Source organism: Patella vulgata, chromosome 1 (genome assembly GCF_932274485.2).
Source record: "Patella vulgata chromosome 1, xgPatVulg1.2, whole genome shotgun sequence".
Classification (NCBI taxonomy): Eukaryota; Metazoa; Mollusca; class Gastropoda; family Patellidae; genus Patella; species Patella vulgata.
The window spans coordinates 94,241,908-94,260,654 of record NC_065879.2 but is presented as its reverse complement, the minus strand read 5'-3'; the positions used below and the strand labels follow the sequence as shown (position 1 = coordinate 94,260,654).

The following is an 18,747-nucleotide window of genomic DNA, read 5'->3' as shown; positions in this document are numbered from 1 at the left end:
AAATGCTAGGGTTTCCATAGTATCTCCCTATTATGTAACAATTATAGTAAGCAGGTATATGACATATAACAATTATAGTAAGCAGGTATATGACAGGTGTACATATTAACATACTATGAGGGCTGGTGAAAAGTTTTAAGCCTATCTGTCAAAGACCCGTACAAAGTCGATGGTTTCTATTTATCTTTCTACATAGTCCCCTTCGAGGTGTACACACTTTTTTCACGTACCTGTGAAAAGACTCGTACAGCGATGTTGCAAGTCCTGAATACCGGTCAGGAAGATATTGTCTTAAGCCACCCTACAAAAAGCCGTTCACTGGTGACATAATGCCATCATTTACTGGAAAATTGCGACTGACTAGTTCCTTTCCCATTTTAGGCAACAGGTGAAGTCTTCACAGATTGTCACGGGACGTCGAAAATCTGGCAAGTCAAGGGCTTTGGCACCCATCTTGCAGAAACTTTTGGCGAGAATTTGGTCACAACGCGGGCAATATGTCGAGTGGTCAATCGTCGATCAGGCATCACCATGTCATGCACCTAGATAACGTTTTCTTGAATGGTTGCTGTAGATAGTTTTCCAGAACGCCCTCTCTGCCAAGCGTAAACTCCACAGCCAACTTCCTTCTTGTAAAAAAGGGGGGGTGGGAATCGTCCCCTAAAATGGAGAACATGTCGGCCTAATGCTGTGTTGGGGTAACTCTTTCCTTGATCACTTCCCTATAGCCAGTTTTGTATGGTACGAAGACAATAATAACACTACAGTTTCAGTTCTTATGTGCATGATTCATTCAATGATTGTACTTGTGTAGGGAAGATGTCAACCCAAACGATCTATCCTTTCAGGTTTAGAAATTTCAGCCAGCCCTCTTATTCAGTGGCTCCGGTTATTTTTTCGCCGAGGAAAATGTGAAATACATCGGCATTTATCAGGACTTTTTGTCACAACCATCTCTCTAGTCAAATAATTAAAACAAGACACAATAACGGATTACTGGCGTATTTATATGTGTAAACGCCCGAGTAACAGTTTATTCATATATGCGTTGGAATATTTAATTGTACAATAGGTTTTATTTAACAGAGGGTGATTTTAAACACATATGCAGGTTTATGATAACCATTACTCAGTAGTTTGTTTTAATCGATTAAATCTGTTTAAAATTTATGACGTTTCTGACTGTAGCAGGGTATATTATCACACGAGCTTAGGTTATGTACATAGTAACTATGATTGGGGTATATATTATCATACGATCTTAGTTGATATATATAGTAAACAAGTACAATGTTGATTTAATTACCTGTTTTTATACAAACTGTTATGACTACACAGAGGTTGGGGTAAGGACTGAAGGGAGAGAGGTCATTTCCGGACTACCAAGATACAATTATATTTCAATCATTGGCGTGCACGTAGCGATTTGTAGCAGTAGAAGGCAACCACAGGACCAGGAGAATTACACGAGGTTAGGTAAACGACAGAAAATATAACATAGTTTGGGTTAACAGAAATAAGAGATGATCTAGATACAACATTTTATTATAACATGTACAATAGTATTTAGAAACCCCTCTCTGGAGAAGGGGGGGTTGGATGGCTGAATGGTTAGCACGTGCGCGCTGTATCATAAGGCCTGTCATTGAGTCAACTGGCGTGGTTTCGAATCCCCGGTTGTACTTGACAAGGAGTAGCATCACCTTCCAATCTCGTGGGTTTTCTCTGGATCCCCCGGTTTCCTCCCACTGTTAAAGACCCCTACGCGCAATTATTATTGAATTATTGAAATAAAATTAAACTATATGATAGGCACGAAATGACCTAGTTTGTGTCGAGTGGACGTTAAACCCCATTTCTCTCTCTTCTCTGGTGAGCAACCAAAGTTCGTCTGTACTATATCCAAACACTAACGACTATTTATTATAAAATGGCCAATTCATTAATGATACTGAACATAAGAACTTAAGACTATCTTACGATAATCACATAGCAGGTTACAGAACAATTGATGTGTGACAACTGAACACATTGTAGTAAATACAACCAGCGGTCAGCGTATTATCTAACTTGACCACTATAGATATGCCAGTCACTGGGCCTTTGTTAAATTAAACAATATTATGGTCAATTAAAGGACATCGGAGATTGTATGACACATATGATGATTGTAATCTTTTAACTATCACTGTCGCTCACATTATGTAACACAAAAGAAGGATAGCACAATATATAATATTAAATAATACAAAAGACCAAATGTTATACAAGTATAAAGATCATATTTTCTAAACTATGTTGCAACATTTATACAGATTCAAGATGCGTTATGTTAGATTGAGATAAAGAAATGAAATGAATACAGAATAATATACAAGTATAAACATTATATTACTAAACTATGTTGTAACATTTATACAGGTTAAAGATGCGTTATGTAAGATTGAGATAAACAACTGACCGTTCTCAAAATACATAATGCAAAATGAATACATTGACAATATCATTCAAATAACTTTATTCTGGGCCAAGTTATCACTGTTTAGAGTTTTGACAAGATGTGGCATATATTATCTATTATCGTAGCAAGGGTATTTGTTTATGGAGACTCAGCTTCGATTCACCCTTTTTTTAATCAAATCATTAAATAGTAATCGTGTTTCAATCTCTTTACATCTCCGCCATCAAATGGTCCAGAGTGTTGACTTTTGGTCTGCCATGTGTCTCAATAATAATTTATATAACATTTAAAGCCAAAGTAAAGACCTGCAATAGGCAGATTTAGCTCTTACATTATGCATCTTTAAATATAGAAATCGGGTTTGCCCGTACTTTCAATAGCCACAGCTATGATTTATGGTCTGGCTTTTCCTGATAAAAATAGTGGTTTGTCACAAGGGTAAACATTAGTGTACTGTGAGCAGAACGACGAATAGCTGAACAATTGTTTGACATATCAAGACAAGGTTTTATCCACTGTTTGTCGTGTATTTTGTACACGGTGAGCAGTCCATTTGCTGATTACACTATTTTGCCTGATTACACTATTTTGCCTATACCGTTTGTTTTAGGAACACAACCGGTGTAGGTTGTCATTTATGTCCATTGGCCAATCACGCTATTTTACCGAGATTTCGCCTAATAGTTTGGATGCAGCTATGGCGGGTGTGGCGCCAGGCAGGGTAAGCTTACTCTTCCGGACACCTGTTACCACTGTTTGTCGTGTATTTTGTACACGAGGAGCAGTCCATTTGCTGATTACACTATTTAGCTCGAATACATTATTTTGCCAATAACGTTTTTTAGGACTTCGAATTCTGTCTTATGGTTTGGATTGTTCGTACTTGGTTTTATTTTATTGTATATAATATATTAGAAACTATTGTTTGACAGACAAGGTAATATCTGAGGTTTTATAACATTGTATTTAATATATTAGAATCTATTGTTTGACAGATCAAGACAAGGTTTTATAACATTTTATTTAATATATTAGAAACAAACAAAGCTGGTATATATACAATCTTAGATATGTAAATATAGTTACATATTTTAGCGTGTATGCTACATAGTATCCCTCATAGTTGGCAGATGGCGGTTAGGGTAAGAGTCAAGGCGTGTTAGTATTCATATCCTGTGGGCCAATGATAAGCTCCGCCCCTTTTCCGTATTATAGAATCCACTCATACCAGTCCTTGATAACCGAGAATTAGAACGAACACGGAAGTAAATGAAACAGTAACGTCGCCATTAAGTTGTTGAATTAAAAAGATTCTACAGTTCAGTAGGGGAAGTAATATGTAATTTCTATACAACTAAACAGTAAAGTATATTTTATTTAATATTTTAATTCATTTTTTGTAAAAAGAGATATGATAGACATTGACTTCTAATGATACACTTTCTACGTAATCGATAAGTGAATACACCATTATTACACAGGTATGGCTAGTAGCAACTCGAATAATAACATAGAAATATGAGGGACGATTGTAACTTTTACTTCTTCATAAGACATCTAAACGTAAAAATATCTGAAGTAGGAGATAAAATAACAGACGGAAAACACAAATATAAATATTTCCTTTCTAACCAGTCAACTGATTAAATATAGAAATCAGAAATCGGGTTTTCCCGTACTATAAATAGTCGATTCCCTGACAACTCATCCCAAAGACAACTCATCCCAGACAACTCATCCCAGACAACTCATCCCAATAAAAGACAACTCATCCCACTTTTAAAGACAACTCATCCCAAGTCAAAAGACAACTCATCCCAAGTCAAAAGACAATTCATCCCAACTTTTAAAACACCCGACTCATTCCAAGTTACAAATAAATACCACAAATAATCACTAATATATGAATTTATTACATCAACAATTTATTAAATTATACATTTATGTATGAATTTATTACATCGACAATTTATTAAATTATACATTTATGTATGAATTTATCACATCAACAATTTATTAAATAATACATTTATGTATGAATTTATTACATCAACAATTTATTAAATAATACATTTTATTATAACCTCAACAATATCATCAACTAATACATTTTATTAGGCCAGTCATTTAGTAATTTAGTCTGTCAGTTTGTCGTTCAGTCAGTCATTTATTACGTAATCACCAATTTGATTAAAACAACAATATCAATTTGATTAAGATAACAAATTCTGATTGGTTATGGTCTGAGTGGTCTTCAAAGATAGCAATTGTATTGAAACAAATATCACTTATAAGTTATATTTGTTGGGATGAGTTGTCTTCTAACCCATGGGTTAAAGTTGGGATGAGTTGTCTTTTATAGTGGGATGAGTTGTCTTCTAACTTGGGATGAGTTGTCTTCTAACTTGGGATGAGTTGTCTTATATTGGGATGAGTTGTCTTGGGATGAATTGTCTTTGGGATGAGTTGTCTGGATACCAAATAGTCACATCTATATATAATGGTCTGGTTTTTCCAGATAAAAATAGACCCGGCGTGTAGTTTGTTAAGAGGGTGAATATTGTTGTACATTAAGTAGAACGACGAATAGCTGAATTATTGTTTGATAGATCAAGAAAGGGTTTTATAACATTGTATATTATATATTAGAATCAAACAAAGTTGGTATATAACATACAATTAATCTTGTTTAGTTTTGAAAGATATACTTTAACGTTTATTTATGGTATTCGTATGATTTGTGAAATAATGCTGTATCAACATTGACTTAAATAATCTACTGTCTGTTCCAGGCGACACTACGACTCGAAATTGCTTGCTATTTCTTTAGTTTGTAATTAAAATGGTTAAAATTTACTGACCTACCTGGAATTGTCAGCCCATTACTTTCTTCGTCGAGCCTTAACGACTATAAGGTGGATAAAATACATTACTCTCTTATATATATCACACATTTCGACACTTGTCAATTTCTCAGAGCATAAACATTACCACTTCGCATAATATTAGATATCGGTGGACTAATTATCCCGCGGACAAGTGAGCATTCCCCCATTTCTCAGAACATAAACATTACCACTTCGCCTAATCATAGATATCGGTGGACTAATTATCCCGCGGACATGTGAGCATTCCCCCATTTCTCAGAACATAAACATTACCACTTCGCCTAATTATAGATATCGGTGGACTAATTATCCCGCGGACAAGTGAGCATTTCCCCATTTCTCAGAACATAAACATTACCACTTCGCCTAATCATAGATATCGGTGGACTAATTATCCCGCGGACATGTGAGCATTCCCCCATTTCTCAGAACATAAACATTACCACTTCGCCCAATAATAGATATCGGTGGACTAATTATCCCGCGGACTAGTGAGCATTCCCCCATTTCTCAGAACATAAACATTACCACTTCGCCTAATAATAGATATCGGTGGACTAATTATCCCGCGGACAAGTGAGCATTCCCCCATTTCTCAGAACATAAACATTACCACTGCGCCTGCGTAAATTGGGTCACTCGCATATCATGTAGGGGTATAAGGGTTTTCCACAAATAGAATGCATTTGGTTAATTATGCCAAGTGAAGGAGAATTCGTACGTTTGTTTTGCGGCAGTAATACTTATTTTCAGAGCAGTTTCTAAACGTTTCTTGCAGAATAAATACCTTTATGTAAATAATTTGTGTGTTTTTTTTGTGTGTGTGTGCTTTTTATTCTATTTGGTTACCAGTATTTTAATATTCCTTAAAAATATTCATACTACTGCATGTCTCCCAAAATGTTCCTCACAATATGCTACACTTATTTTCAAACATTAGATGGAATGGTAACCTTCCGGATAAAGTGTACAATTTGTATAACAAGATACGCCCACATTTTTAAAGAGGTGGACAGGGGTCCGATACGCGCAAGTATTAAAAGGAACCCATGCCTTTGGGATATAGACATATATTTTAATTTTCATCAAAATCGGACAAACATTGTGACCTCTAGAGGATACACAAGCTAAGAAAAGGTGATTTTTCGTACAATCAGGGCCCATAATCCAGGAGTTACAATCCGATATGCGCTTATATCGAAAGGAGCCAAAATCTTTAGGATATAGACATATATTTTAAGTTTCATCAAAATCGGATAAAAAAAAATGTGACCTCTAGAGTGCCCACAAGCTAAAAACGGGATTTTTCATCAGGGGCCATAATGCATGAAATTACGACCCGATATACGGCAATAAAAAAAAGAAACCGGGATCTTAAGGAGATACACCTATATTTCATGTTTCGTCCAAATCGGATATAAATTGTGACATTTTGAGTGTCCGCAAACAAATTGTGGACAGACGGACATGGGCAACAACAATATACGGCCTTATCATTAAGCTACATAGACTATGTTAGAGATCCATATTGATAGAAATTAAAGTTTTTCTAATCTATAAGTTGATAATCAAGACCAATTCCGAACCACATGTTTTACACCTCTTCCCCACTATAAAATTTCACGCCAATTTTCGGCATTGCATACTACCTGCAAAGCTAAAAGGCGCCCATAGGGACATATTATAAGCTTACTTAGTGCTAGAAATTAATGTTTTACTAATGATCATCATTGATATCAAAATAATCAAATATTCAAGTCAGTGGATTAAACAACTGGGCAAACTAATATTACCTCCCGTAAATAGCTCTTTAAAACAAATTATATTCTACTGGGTTGAAACCACTATCTAAACATGCAAGTAGGACGAAATGACTAAGTCGAAGCCACACACAAACCACGATTTGTCAAGGGAGAAAGGTTATATAGCTTTATCTGAAATAACGTGGATAGGCGGTTGATGCCCCGCCCATCAGTGAGGAAGTAGGATGTTAAACCCAATTTCATTTAATCCTTAAGTTAATTAATGTTTATGTTATTTTATATTCACAGATAAAGACGAAAAATGGCGGGATATAGGAATCCAGGTAAATAGGCGATACGCGCGTTACTACATAATATGACATCAACTGTCTTCCGTAAATAATGAAGCAATACTGAGTAGCCTTTACGTTTTTTTTTTCAACGTATATGCTTTAAATATTAAATTGTTTGCCCTTATTATGAAATAGTGCAAATGTCAACCGGAATTCTAAATACAACTTACGTTAAACTCCATTTCATTTCTAAATACAACTTTCGTTTGAAATCAGGACGTCACAAGGTGTAGTTGACGTCATATGTCTTACAAATAATAATTTAGTAATTGGTTATAGTCCCAGTAAATTATAAATTATGTACGACGTAGAAGCTCTCGCTTTGTCTTCTGTGGTTTCAACAACAAACCTCCCATGTAATACAAGAATTAATTCTATTGTCATTCGATGTCCTTTTCAATCGGCTTGATATAAATCATTAAGGAAATCTAATATTTAATGGTAAGCGTGCATGGAGATTGATATTGTATTTATATTTGATTGGGTAGTCGAATGGTCTAAACTGGTGCTCTTTAGATCATAAAGGTCTGGCATTGAGTCAACAAACGTAGTTTGAGGTACCAGCTTGTTAGTTACGCGGAGTAGGGTTCGCCGGTTTCTTCACACGTACAAGCATATTATTGATATCAAATAGAACCATATGTTAGTCCCGAATTGACCCGTTTTTTATTCTGGTATGTTTCACCTTTAATAAATGATCTTTTATCTTTTAATTTAGGATACCTGCCACACCACCATGCCATTTTAACGGAAAACAGCAAATTGCTACGAACAATACTTGCGGACGGAATTAAAAACGTGGCACACAAATTAAATGAACGTTTTGTTTTGAGTGATCATCAGTTGAACATCATATTAAAAACAGTCCCTCATCAACCAGATGATGGTGTATTCGAATTAATAAAAATACTAAAAGGCAGCTCGGCGGTACATTTTGACAGATTTATCGAATGTTTGAAGGACCTCGGGTATTTAGGATTGGTTCAGAAGCTTACAGGTATTTACATATATATCAATGGTTTTATGAGCATTGATTGTGGGAGAGAGTTCCATTGATATTTTACTTTTGGATATATTTCAACACTTATTATTTTTTCAGGATGTCAGTTTCGATTTCGGCAGTTTGATATTTTTTGAAGAACGTAACTTCCCACCTTTATGAAAACCATGTAAACACAACGGAACTCTTGTTTTTCATTCGGAGTATGAACCCTATTTATTTAAAAATTTGGGTCAGTTATTGAGTGAACAATAGACTGGGCAACAGAAAATGAGTATACGCCATACAGCGTACTACGAGTGCCGAGATATGTAGGTTATATTATGTACATTACCGCGACCAACACTGGAAATAACCAGTGCAATATTCACTCTGTGAATAGTACTGTTATTGATAATCATTGTGCAATGTAATATGGTGGGGGTGGGGGTCATTTCATCTAGGCGGCGATATGTCGGCCAACCTTCGGTAAAGGTTTGACCTCTATACTCTATTTTACTAAACAACATTTGTCACGAGTTATAGGGACTTTAACAGATTATGTAACTGCTTGTCCATATATATTATTGTTCATAATATCTCTTTCTCCCTCCCCATTTATTATTATTATTATTATAAATAATCTCAGTGGCAGGACTATCCATGCATGGCAAGACAATTATTCATAAAATGAATAAAAGGTCTGTCATTGAGTCAAGTGCCGTGGTTTCGATTCCTCGCTTATACGTGACAAGGAGTAGGGGCGCCTGTGCAACCTCGTGGGTTTTCTATAGGTCCCCCGGTTTCCCCCTCCCACTGCTAAAGACCAGTAGGTTAGTGCAGGCGAATTATTGAAATTAAATTGAAACATATGTTAGTCCAGAAATGACCTAGTTTGTATCCCATTTCTCCTTCTCTCTCTCTCTCTTCAGAAAGACATTCAACTAGTGTTAATACAATCCCCCAAATAGAAACACGACCATCTCCTAGTACCAGTAGTAGTACAGATACAGTATCAGCTTTGGTTCTACAAACAGTAACACGGCCATCTCCTAGTACCAGTAGCAGTACAGATACAGGATCAGCTTTAGTTTCACAAAAAGAAACTTTACATGATAATACTAGTACAGGTAAATATATTTGAAACATAAAAATTAACAATCTTTATAAGAAGACTATAAGGATAAACCCTACTGTCCAGTTATAAGTATAAACCTTATATTGTCCAGTTATGAGACTAAACCCTATATTACCCAGTTATGAGGGCAAACCCTATATTTCCCAGTTATGAGGATAAACCCTATATTGCCCAGTTATATAAAGATAAATATATTTCAGACACAAACATTAAAAGGGCAAAGCCTTTGTACCAGTTAGAAGAATAAGTCCTATGGACCAGTTATGCTCCATGTCAATACGAATAAATCACATTTTTTAGCTTGTGGACCCTTAGAGATCACAATTTGTAACCAATTTGAAAAACCGTTCCAATATATCAGTGTTACACCATATTGACCAGTTACAAGGATAGGATAAACCCTGGCTTATTGACCAGTTACAAGGATAAACATTGGCTTATTGACCAGTTACAAGGATAAACCCTGGCATATTGACCAGTTATAAGGACAAACCCTGGCATATTGACCAGTTACAAGGATAAACCCTGTTATATTGATCAGTTACCGTATTTTTCGGTGTATAAGGCGCATGCGTAGATAAGGCGCAGGGCGACTTTGGCAGAGGTGTTTCAGGAAAAAAAAAATATGCGTGGTTTAGGCGCACCCTTTCCCAGCGCGTGTGAAACTCGTGCCATAGCATATGTTTCTCAAATCCACCTGCGATCTCCAGTAACTACGTCAAACTCTATTGTTTACAGTTATAATAATTACCGATATTTAGCCGTATCAAGCTTTATATAATTATATTTCTTTATGAAATAAATTGCTTTTGTTACATTTGTTTATATTAATTATAACACGCAATTGCATTATTGCATAACTTTCAGCTGTAATTCTGTTGCTCGTACGGTAGTGAAATTGTCATTCAAGTCCCGCCCACAACAAACATGGCCGTCTATTACATCGTGTTAAATTCGTGAGTAATTGTCTGTGATAAATGAATCGGTTTTGATGATAAACAAATTAAATAATACCTGTAGAAATAATATATCATGATCAGCTACTCACAACTTAAATCCTGACTACCGGTAAAAGAGAAACAACAATTCCAGTTTACTCCAAGTTATGCAAACAACTGACAATCAAACGATAGCGTCTGTTGCCCCGCCCACTCCACGCATCATGACAATACCCAGATTGTAGCCATTTAGATCTATCAGTAAAATAATACAATAGCATTTTTAATACCAATCAAAAAAACAATGATTTTGTCAACTACAAACAACTTCATAAAGAAAACGGTAACAACTCACTGGTAGATAATTAACTATACCGGTAAAATAATACAATAGCATTTTTAATACCAATCAAAGAAACAATGATTTTGTCAACTACAAACGACTTCATAAAGAAAACGATAACAACTCACTGGTAGATAATTAACTATACCGGTAAATTATAACAATGGGCCAATCACTGAATCCATGTTGAATGAAAACCGTCGGTAACTTAAAACGGTTACTAAAAGACAGTCTTGCTCAAAGAAAACACCCCGATGTATATAAAACACCAGTGAACATTCCATCATTCTTAAAAATTATTTATTCAGAATGGCTACGAGACGAACCGCTTATACCGCTAAGGAGAAGTTGAGGGTAATTAGTTACGCTGAAGCACACGGTAATAGGGCCGCGGGTCGTGAATTTAGTTTGGGGGAGTCAAACGTGAGACGTTTTGTTTTTCTTATATCCATATTTTATTATATCTATACTGTGCCTATAACTATGCTGTGCTATACTAAAATATATTTTAGTCGATGGATTAAATTTGTTCTGTTCTTCGATATATTCTGCCAGTTTAACTGTAATCCCGCCCATTAACGCTATCATTGTAACAGACAATACCCATAGCCTATGGTATAATGAGCGTGTGCTCAATGGAAATTACCCTTCTAATAGCCAATGAAAACTCTTTGTCTGTCGTAAGCCCCGCCTTTTCGTCAACTTGACTGATATCACCGTTGACGACACACTGTTTGGATTGCCGACAGTGGCTAACTGTACCGGTAAACGGATTAGCAGAAATATATGTCATCAAATACGCAGGAATAATAGAAATATTAACGAGAATTTTGCAGATATTGTTAGCACTGTCGTTTATGACTAACGGTATACAGAAAAGCCGGAATAATAGAAATATGACTAACGGTATACGGAAAAGCCGATACCGTATCTTAAATGGCCGCCATATTTATTGCACGAAAAAAGACGACATCGGAATGTCGGAATAGCAGAAAAATATGTCATCTAACTATTTACGATATCTTTGCAGATATTTTAATAACACTAAACCGCTATTGACCCATATTGTTGCCACTGTCGTCTATGACTAACGGTATACGGGATATCGGTATGGGAAATGGCCGCCATCTTTATTGCTGTTGTCGATATGATCAACTTCAGACCTCGATGTTGACACACAGAAAAGCCAAGATTTGCTTAATACAATGTATAAGGCGCACCCCTTCAAGAAAATAAAATACCTGGTAAAAAAAGTGCGCCTTATACACCGAAAAATACGGTACAAGGATAAACCCTACTGACCATACATAAGGATAACCCACATTGACCAGTTAATGTTGATTTAATTTCATGATTTGTGACCTCCAAATGCTGCAGTTTCAGATACGTTCATATTGTTTTAGTCAGAACCATATTAAAATACAGTCTTGTTTTAGTCAGAACCATATTAAAATACAGTCTATCAATAAAATCTTTATTCAAAAAGAGACGACCTGATTAATCTACTGAGGAGGGGATATGTATTTCCGGGATTCATTTCATTTCAAACTTTCGACCATTGAACACCAAATGTATCTAGATATATAGATGTTGATATAGCTCAGTAGGTTGTAGGTTGTCAATAATTATTCTCAGTCTGGCATTGTAGTTATTTGATATTGTACTTCTATAACATTTCCAAATCCCGAACCTCTCCTGTTACCCAATGTTTGTTTTATTTTCAGAAATCCGGGTATCCATTATAGGAAAGACAGGGGTTGGTAAGAGCGCACTAGGGAATGCGCTGTTACAACACAATATCTTTAAATCACAACAACAGACTTCCTCTGTAACATCAGAATGTGGTTCAGGACAACGACATCTTCAATTAAATGGTGTAGATACCTTACTAAAAGTTGTGGATACACCAGGTTTGTTTGACACGGGTAACAGTAACAAAACAATAGCCAGGGAAATCGTTAAATGTATTAATATTTTATCACCAGGGCCCCATTTATTTATTATGGTATTCAGAATTGACTCAAGGCTCTCACAAGAGGACATAAAAGTTCTTGAATACTTTAAAAATACCTTTGGTGAAATGATTGATAAATTTGCCGTTGTGGTGTTTACTGGGAAAGATCTACTGGTTGATCGAAGTGAAGATGGTGCTATAGACGAATTTCATACTCATTTGTCAACATTTAGTGATGTTTTTAAACACTGCCCATCCGCAACGATCAATAACGGAAGGAAAGATAAAACAGAAGGAAAGACGAAGGATGTTGATAGAATCTTACAATTACTTCAGACAACTATACAGAAAAATGGTGGGGCATTTTATAAAAACGAAATGTACGAAGAGGCGAAGAAGTTGTTTGAAGACCAAGAAGTAGTCAATCAAAACAGATTGGCCGAAATAGCTAAACTGACGAAGCAAATTGAACAATTGAAACAACGGGAAGAGGAACAAAAACAACGCGAAGAACAACAAAAACAACGAGAAGAGGAACACAAACAACGGGAAAACAATTTGAGAAATTGGGAGCTAGCACTGAAACACAAAGAAGATGAACTTTCTTACACAGAACAAGCCACCACATCAGCATATCAATACGGTATGTTATTTACTATCATCATCATCCTCAGACATGATATTAACACCATATCAATACGGTACGTTATTTACTATCATCATCACCCTCAGACATGATACTAACATCATATCAATACGGTACGTTATTTACTATCATCATCACCCTCAGACATGATACTAACATCATATCAATACGGTACGTTATTTACTATCATCATCACCCTCAGACATGATATTAACACCATATTGTTATGTGTCTAGTAATATATGTTGTTATTTAAATCAGTGCGGGTATAGATGTATGATAATATTGTTATGTGTCTAGTAATATATGTTGTTATGTAAATCAGTGCGTGTATAGAAGTATGATAATATTGTTTTTTACTCGTTACCTTGACCTGAATTTTACATCATATTCATCTGATTTCATTATGTTATATAGTTGTCATCACATTCATCTGATTTCATTATGTTATATAGTTGTCATCACAGGGAAATAAGTTGCATAAAATTCTTGTTACTCTCGTGTTTGTGTTAATAAAGTGGAGTCAACTGCAATACGTCATATCCGGTAGTAAATCAATTGTAATTATAGATTTGGTTTGATGCTTTGCAAAAGTCCGTTTCATTATATGGCACGAAGCATAATGACCTGTAAGAAATCCTTTAGTTGAATTTTAATTTGTCAATGGTGATCATCATTATTTTAATGTCTTATAAACAAAAACTTGCTATAATAATATTATTGTCAATGATACAAATTATTACAGCCACAGGTATAATATCGTCGTGTTTATTGTTTCAGTTGAATACCAAGAGAGTCCACCTCGTGCCAAGAGGAGAAAGTTTATATCTAGAAGAGAGGCGAGGATGATGTCACCTGAAGATAACAGTAGGATAATATCTAACTATTATAACTCTATAATTATTTATGTAATCTTGTAATTAGTTCTTGTCCATGGCTTATTTGAAGAATTTAACGAAAATAATGGGAATAATTTTGAGCCTGAATGCCAACCTTTTCTGAAACCACGTGACTGTGAGAGGATGAACATTACTGATTTTCAGCCAAATTGAGGGCAATTATTGAGTGAACAAAAGACTGGATGAAATGGGATTTAACGCCTTACATGTCTGAGCAAATAAAATCTGGTATACACCACGTAGCGTGCTATGAAATATTTATGTTACTTTGTAAGACCTACGGATACCTAAACGTCGTCTCATTGTCACTGTGCAAATAGTTCTGTTATTGATAATCTCTGTGCAATGTAGAGAGATATCATTTTGCCCAGACAGCGATGGCTCTGCCAACTTTCATTAGAGGTTTCATCTCTGGAATCTATTTTACTACACACCTTTATCATCTCTCTCTCTCCCTCTAAGAAAAAAAATAATGTTATTTTTCAATATTTTTTAAATTCAGATACTGTAATACTGCACCATACAGATCAGAGATATGGAGAAATGTCTGGTTCGTCCCAAGGGAATCAGTTCATGATTAGAGAAATGGCGGATAGACGTCACTATGATGTATCACATTCAGGAGTCGGCAACAGATCAGAGATACACGAGGAATATGGTGAGGTTGATATTCTGAAAGTTGAGGTTAAGAAGGCACACAGCACAAATAGTCGAATGGTCTAAACTGGTGCTCTTTAGATCATACAGGTCTGGCATTGAGTCAACATACGTGGTTTAAATTTTCAGCTTGTACGTTACTAGGAGTAGGGTTCGCAACTACAAGCATATTATGGATATAAAATAAAACCATATGTTAGTCCCAAATTGACCTGTTTTTTTTTCTGGTATGTTTCACCTTTAATAAATGACCATTTATATTTTAATTTAGGTGACCTGCCACACCACAGGGTCATTTTAACGGCAAACAGCGAATTACTACGAACTACACTTGCGGACGAGATTGAAACTGTGGCACGCAAATTACATGAACGTTTTGTTGTTCATGATTATCAATTGACCAGCATATTAAACGCAGTCGCTAAACAACCAAAGGATGGTGTATCCGAATTAATAAGAATACTAAAAGGCAACCCGAAACATTTTGATGCATTTATCCAATGTTTGATAGACCTGGAATATAAAGGATTGGCTGAGAAGCTCACAGGTATGTACATTTATTACTGGTCTCAGTGGTTGTATGCGCATGAATTAATTTAGCATTGATTGGGGTGAGGGTTCCTCGGTATATATTTTAACACTTATTATTTTTTCAGCATGTCAGTTTCGATTTTGGGATTCCCTCATGGGTGTTTGATATTGGCATTGATCAATCAAAAGTAGAGAAAAGAAGCCATCACGGTTTCGAGTTAAAATGCGGATCTTCCGTTTGTCCTCAAATGTTATATAAATCATTAATTAGACCTTTATTCACATGTCAAGCATACAGTTTACCTCGTAATTCATTTTCGTCAAAGTAATATAATTTTATACGTTCACATTATAACTTTTATTGTCGTCGCACCGTCCGTCCACATTTTGTTTGTGGACACTCTACAGGTCAAAAAATTTTATCAGATTTTGACGAAACTTGAAATATAGGTTTATCTCCCAAAGATCTCGCCTCCCTTCGATATCGGCGTGTATTGGATCGTAACTTCATGGATTATAGCCCCTGATTGTACGAAAAATCGTGTCATTAGCTTGTGGACATAAATTGTTATGTCGGACCGTAACACCCTAGATTATAGCACCTTATTGTATTTTTTCTTTTAGCTTGTTTTCTGTCCATCTGGGCGCATCTTGCATGACAACGGTTTGTTAACAATTTGAGTGGGGTGTCATCTATACTAGAGAAGACTCAATAACCGTATCTATTGTTTTTACCAAACTCATTTCGTCTTGTTGAACTCATGCGCATTGTTCTTACACTCATTTCAATTATAAAACACAAGTCGTCATTAATATTCCTTATCAATCATAATCTTCAAACGTAGTATTCGTATAATTATTCATGTAATATTGTAATTAGTTCTCGTCTATGGCTTACATCTATATGAAGAATTTGACTTCCCACCTTTTCTGAAAACCATGTAACCGAGAGAGGCTGGGTGCTATTTTGTCTCAGTCAGAAGATTTCAAAATTTGGGGTAATTATTGAGTGAACAAAAGATTGAAGGAGATGTGATTTAACGTCTTTCATTTCTTCACCAACTCGGCAACCGCGTACTACGAGTGCCGAGATATGTTGTTTATATTATGTACACCACCGCCGCCAACACTGGAATCAACCAGTGCAATATTCACTCTGTGAATAGTACTGTTATTGATAATCACTGTGCAATGTAATATGGTAGAGGGGGGGGGGGGTCATTTCGTCCAGGCGGCGATATGTCGGCCAACTTTCGGCAAAGGTTTCACCCCGGTCTTTATTTTACTACATAACATTTGTCACGAATTATATTGACTTCAACAGTTTATGTAACTCTCTCTCCCTCTGTGGAAGCGTTCATTTAATACCTTTATTGGCAGGACGATCTAACATGTCTGGTAAGACAAATAATGGTAAAAGGAAATCTTCAGAAAGTCATTCCACTAGTAAGAATTCAATTTTCCAAGTAGAAACACGACCAACCCCTAGTACCAGTAGTAGTACAGATACTGGATCAGCTTTAGTTTCACAAACAGAAACTTTACATGGTAATATCAGAACAGGTAAATATATTTCAAACATAAACATTAAAATCTGGACAATCTTTATAAACAAATCCAGGAAGACTATAAGGATAAATCTTATATTGCCCAGTTATAAGAATACATCGTATTGACCAGGTACAAGGATATAAGGATAAAGTTGCCAATATTATTTCAATGTTCACGGTGCAAAATGCATATGTCCGCAGTTCTTCAAAATACGTATTCTAGTTTTACAATTTGCAATTTCCATTCCACCACAATACTAATGTCAAAGTGTTAAAATACAGAATACACTTTTCAATAATACTAAATACAGTATAATAGTTATTTTGCACATTACACTTCTCCATTCTGCATTTTGCATGATAGACAAATGCATAATAGAACTATCTAATTCAGATGATATTTAGACTAGCCTACTGTTGATGAAATTGAAGCAAAGTTGATCAAATAGTGTTAGGAGAAACCCAACGGGACCGTATACAAAGTAATATAATAATTATAACAACATGTATGAGATACAATACAATGAACACAGAGGCAAAATTTCACAAATTGCACTTTTAACCACTGAAAACTTGAGTCTGGCCCGACAAAACCCATTTAATTGTTGAATGGACAGTAAACCCCATTTCGATTAATTTTCATTCCACGCTACATGTATAAAATAAATACAATCTGATGGTGCAAAGGCATTAACCTATTCAAATCATGTAGTTCTAACTTGTCGGGCATAACACATTTCGTGTGGAATTTACTCCAGTTATTTTGGATGGGACGAGAGAAATTGAAAAAAGTAGGATGAACGGCAATTGTCCATGAGGGATGATATAACACTAACTTCTAAACTACCAGTATCTGATAAAACCACTTCGTTTTTGAGTTCATAACAATGAAAATAGAAACATTGAATAAATATTAGACTCACAAAAAAAACACATTTTATAGACTTGTTCCTCTTAAATATTAGAGTGGACGTTTTATGCCGTTGTCCACGTCCGTTCAGACGTCTGTTCTCATTTAGGTGGGTAGGAAGCTGGCTGGCTATCCTGGAGATCGCGTGTTCCATCCCTGCATTGACTGAGAGAGAGGTCATCGGGATTTTCCGGCGTGGTTTCCCCCATGTCGGTGGTGCAGGATGGATGGTCTGACAAGGACAGCTGTCTAGTCTAGAGATCAAATTGTTTCCTTATTTCTTTTATGAAACTGAGATTATATCTTCAACATTTCAGATGGTTGCGATTTTGGCACGTATCTGACCGTAACCTTGTGGATTATTGTCCGTGATTATAGTTTATGGAACCTCTGGAAATCATAATTATTATTCGATTTGAATTGACGTTCAAATATATGTTGATTACACAACAATCGTAGATGAGTTATGGCAACTTCCTGTTAAATGCCCCACCCCACCCACCCTTCTTTTACACAAATAGTAGAAAAGCATAATGATATTATATACAAAGGTGGTCCAATTATTGTCCAATTTCACTGTATATTAAAGATCAAACGATTTTAGATGACCCCCTGTCTTTTACATAAAATGTGTAACTAGGTTAGTGGGCGTTTTCTAGTGTAGGGAGCCGCGGTGAATCAATGAGTAAGACGTTGGCTCGCTAACCTGGAGGTTACATGTTCGAATTAGGTGTGGTTTTCTCTTGTCACTGGTGCTC

At 35.7% G+C, this 18,747-nt stretch overlaps 1 protein-coding gene across 5 annotated transcripts in view; it reads left to right on the top strand.

The window, feature by feature from the left end:
* Window positions 1-18,747, top strand: part of LOC126816854 (zinc finger protein 239) — a 138,659-nt gene that overhangs the window by 102,751 nt on the left and 17,161 nt on the right. For 3 of the 5 annotated variants that reach the window (XM_056100277.1, XM_056100268.1, XM_056100263.1), the window contains 2 exons: window positions 15,270-15,545; window positions 16,910-17,092. In XM_056100277.1, the coding sequence (XP_055956252.1) occupies window positions 15,270-15,545; window positions 16,910-17,092 (459 nt within the window). Of the gene's footprint in view, window positions 1-3,702; window positions 3,823-7,400; window positions 7,436-8,162; window positions 8,442-9,355; window positions 9,554-12,566; window positions 13,440-14,222; window positions 14,310-14,843; window positions 15,000-15,269; window positions 15,546-16,909; window positions 17,093-18,747 lie in introns of those variants that run through there. The other 2 variants (XM_056100281.1, XM_056100272.1) reach the window with 2 other exon arrangements.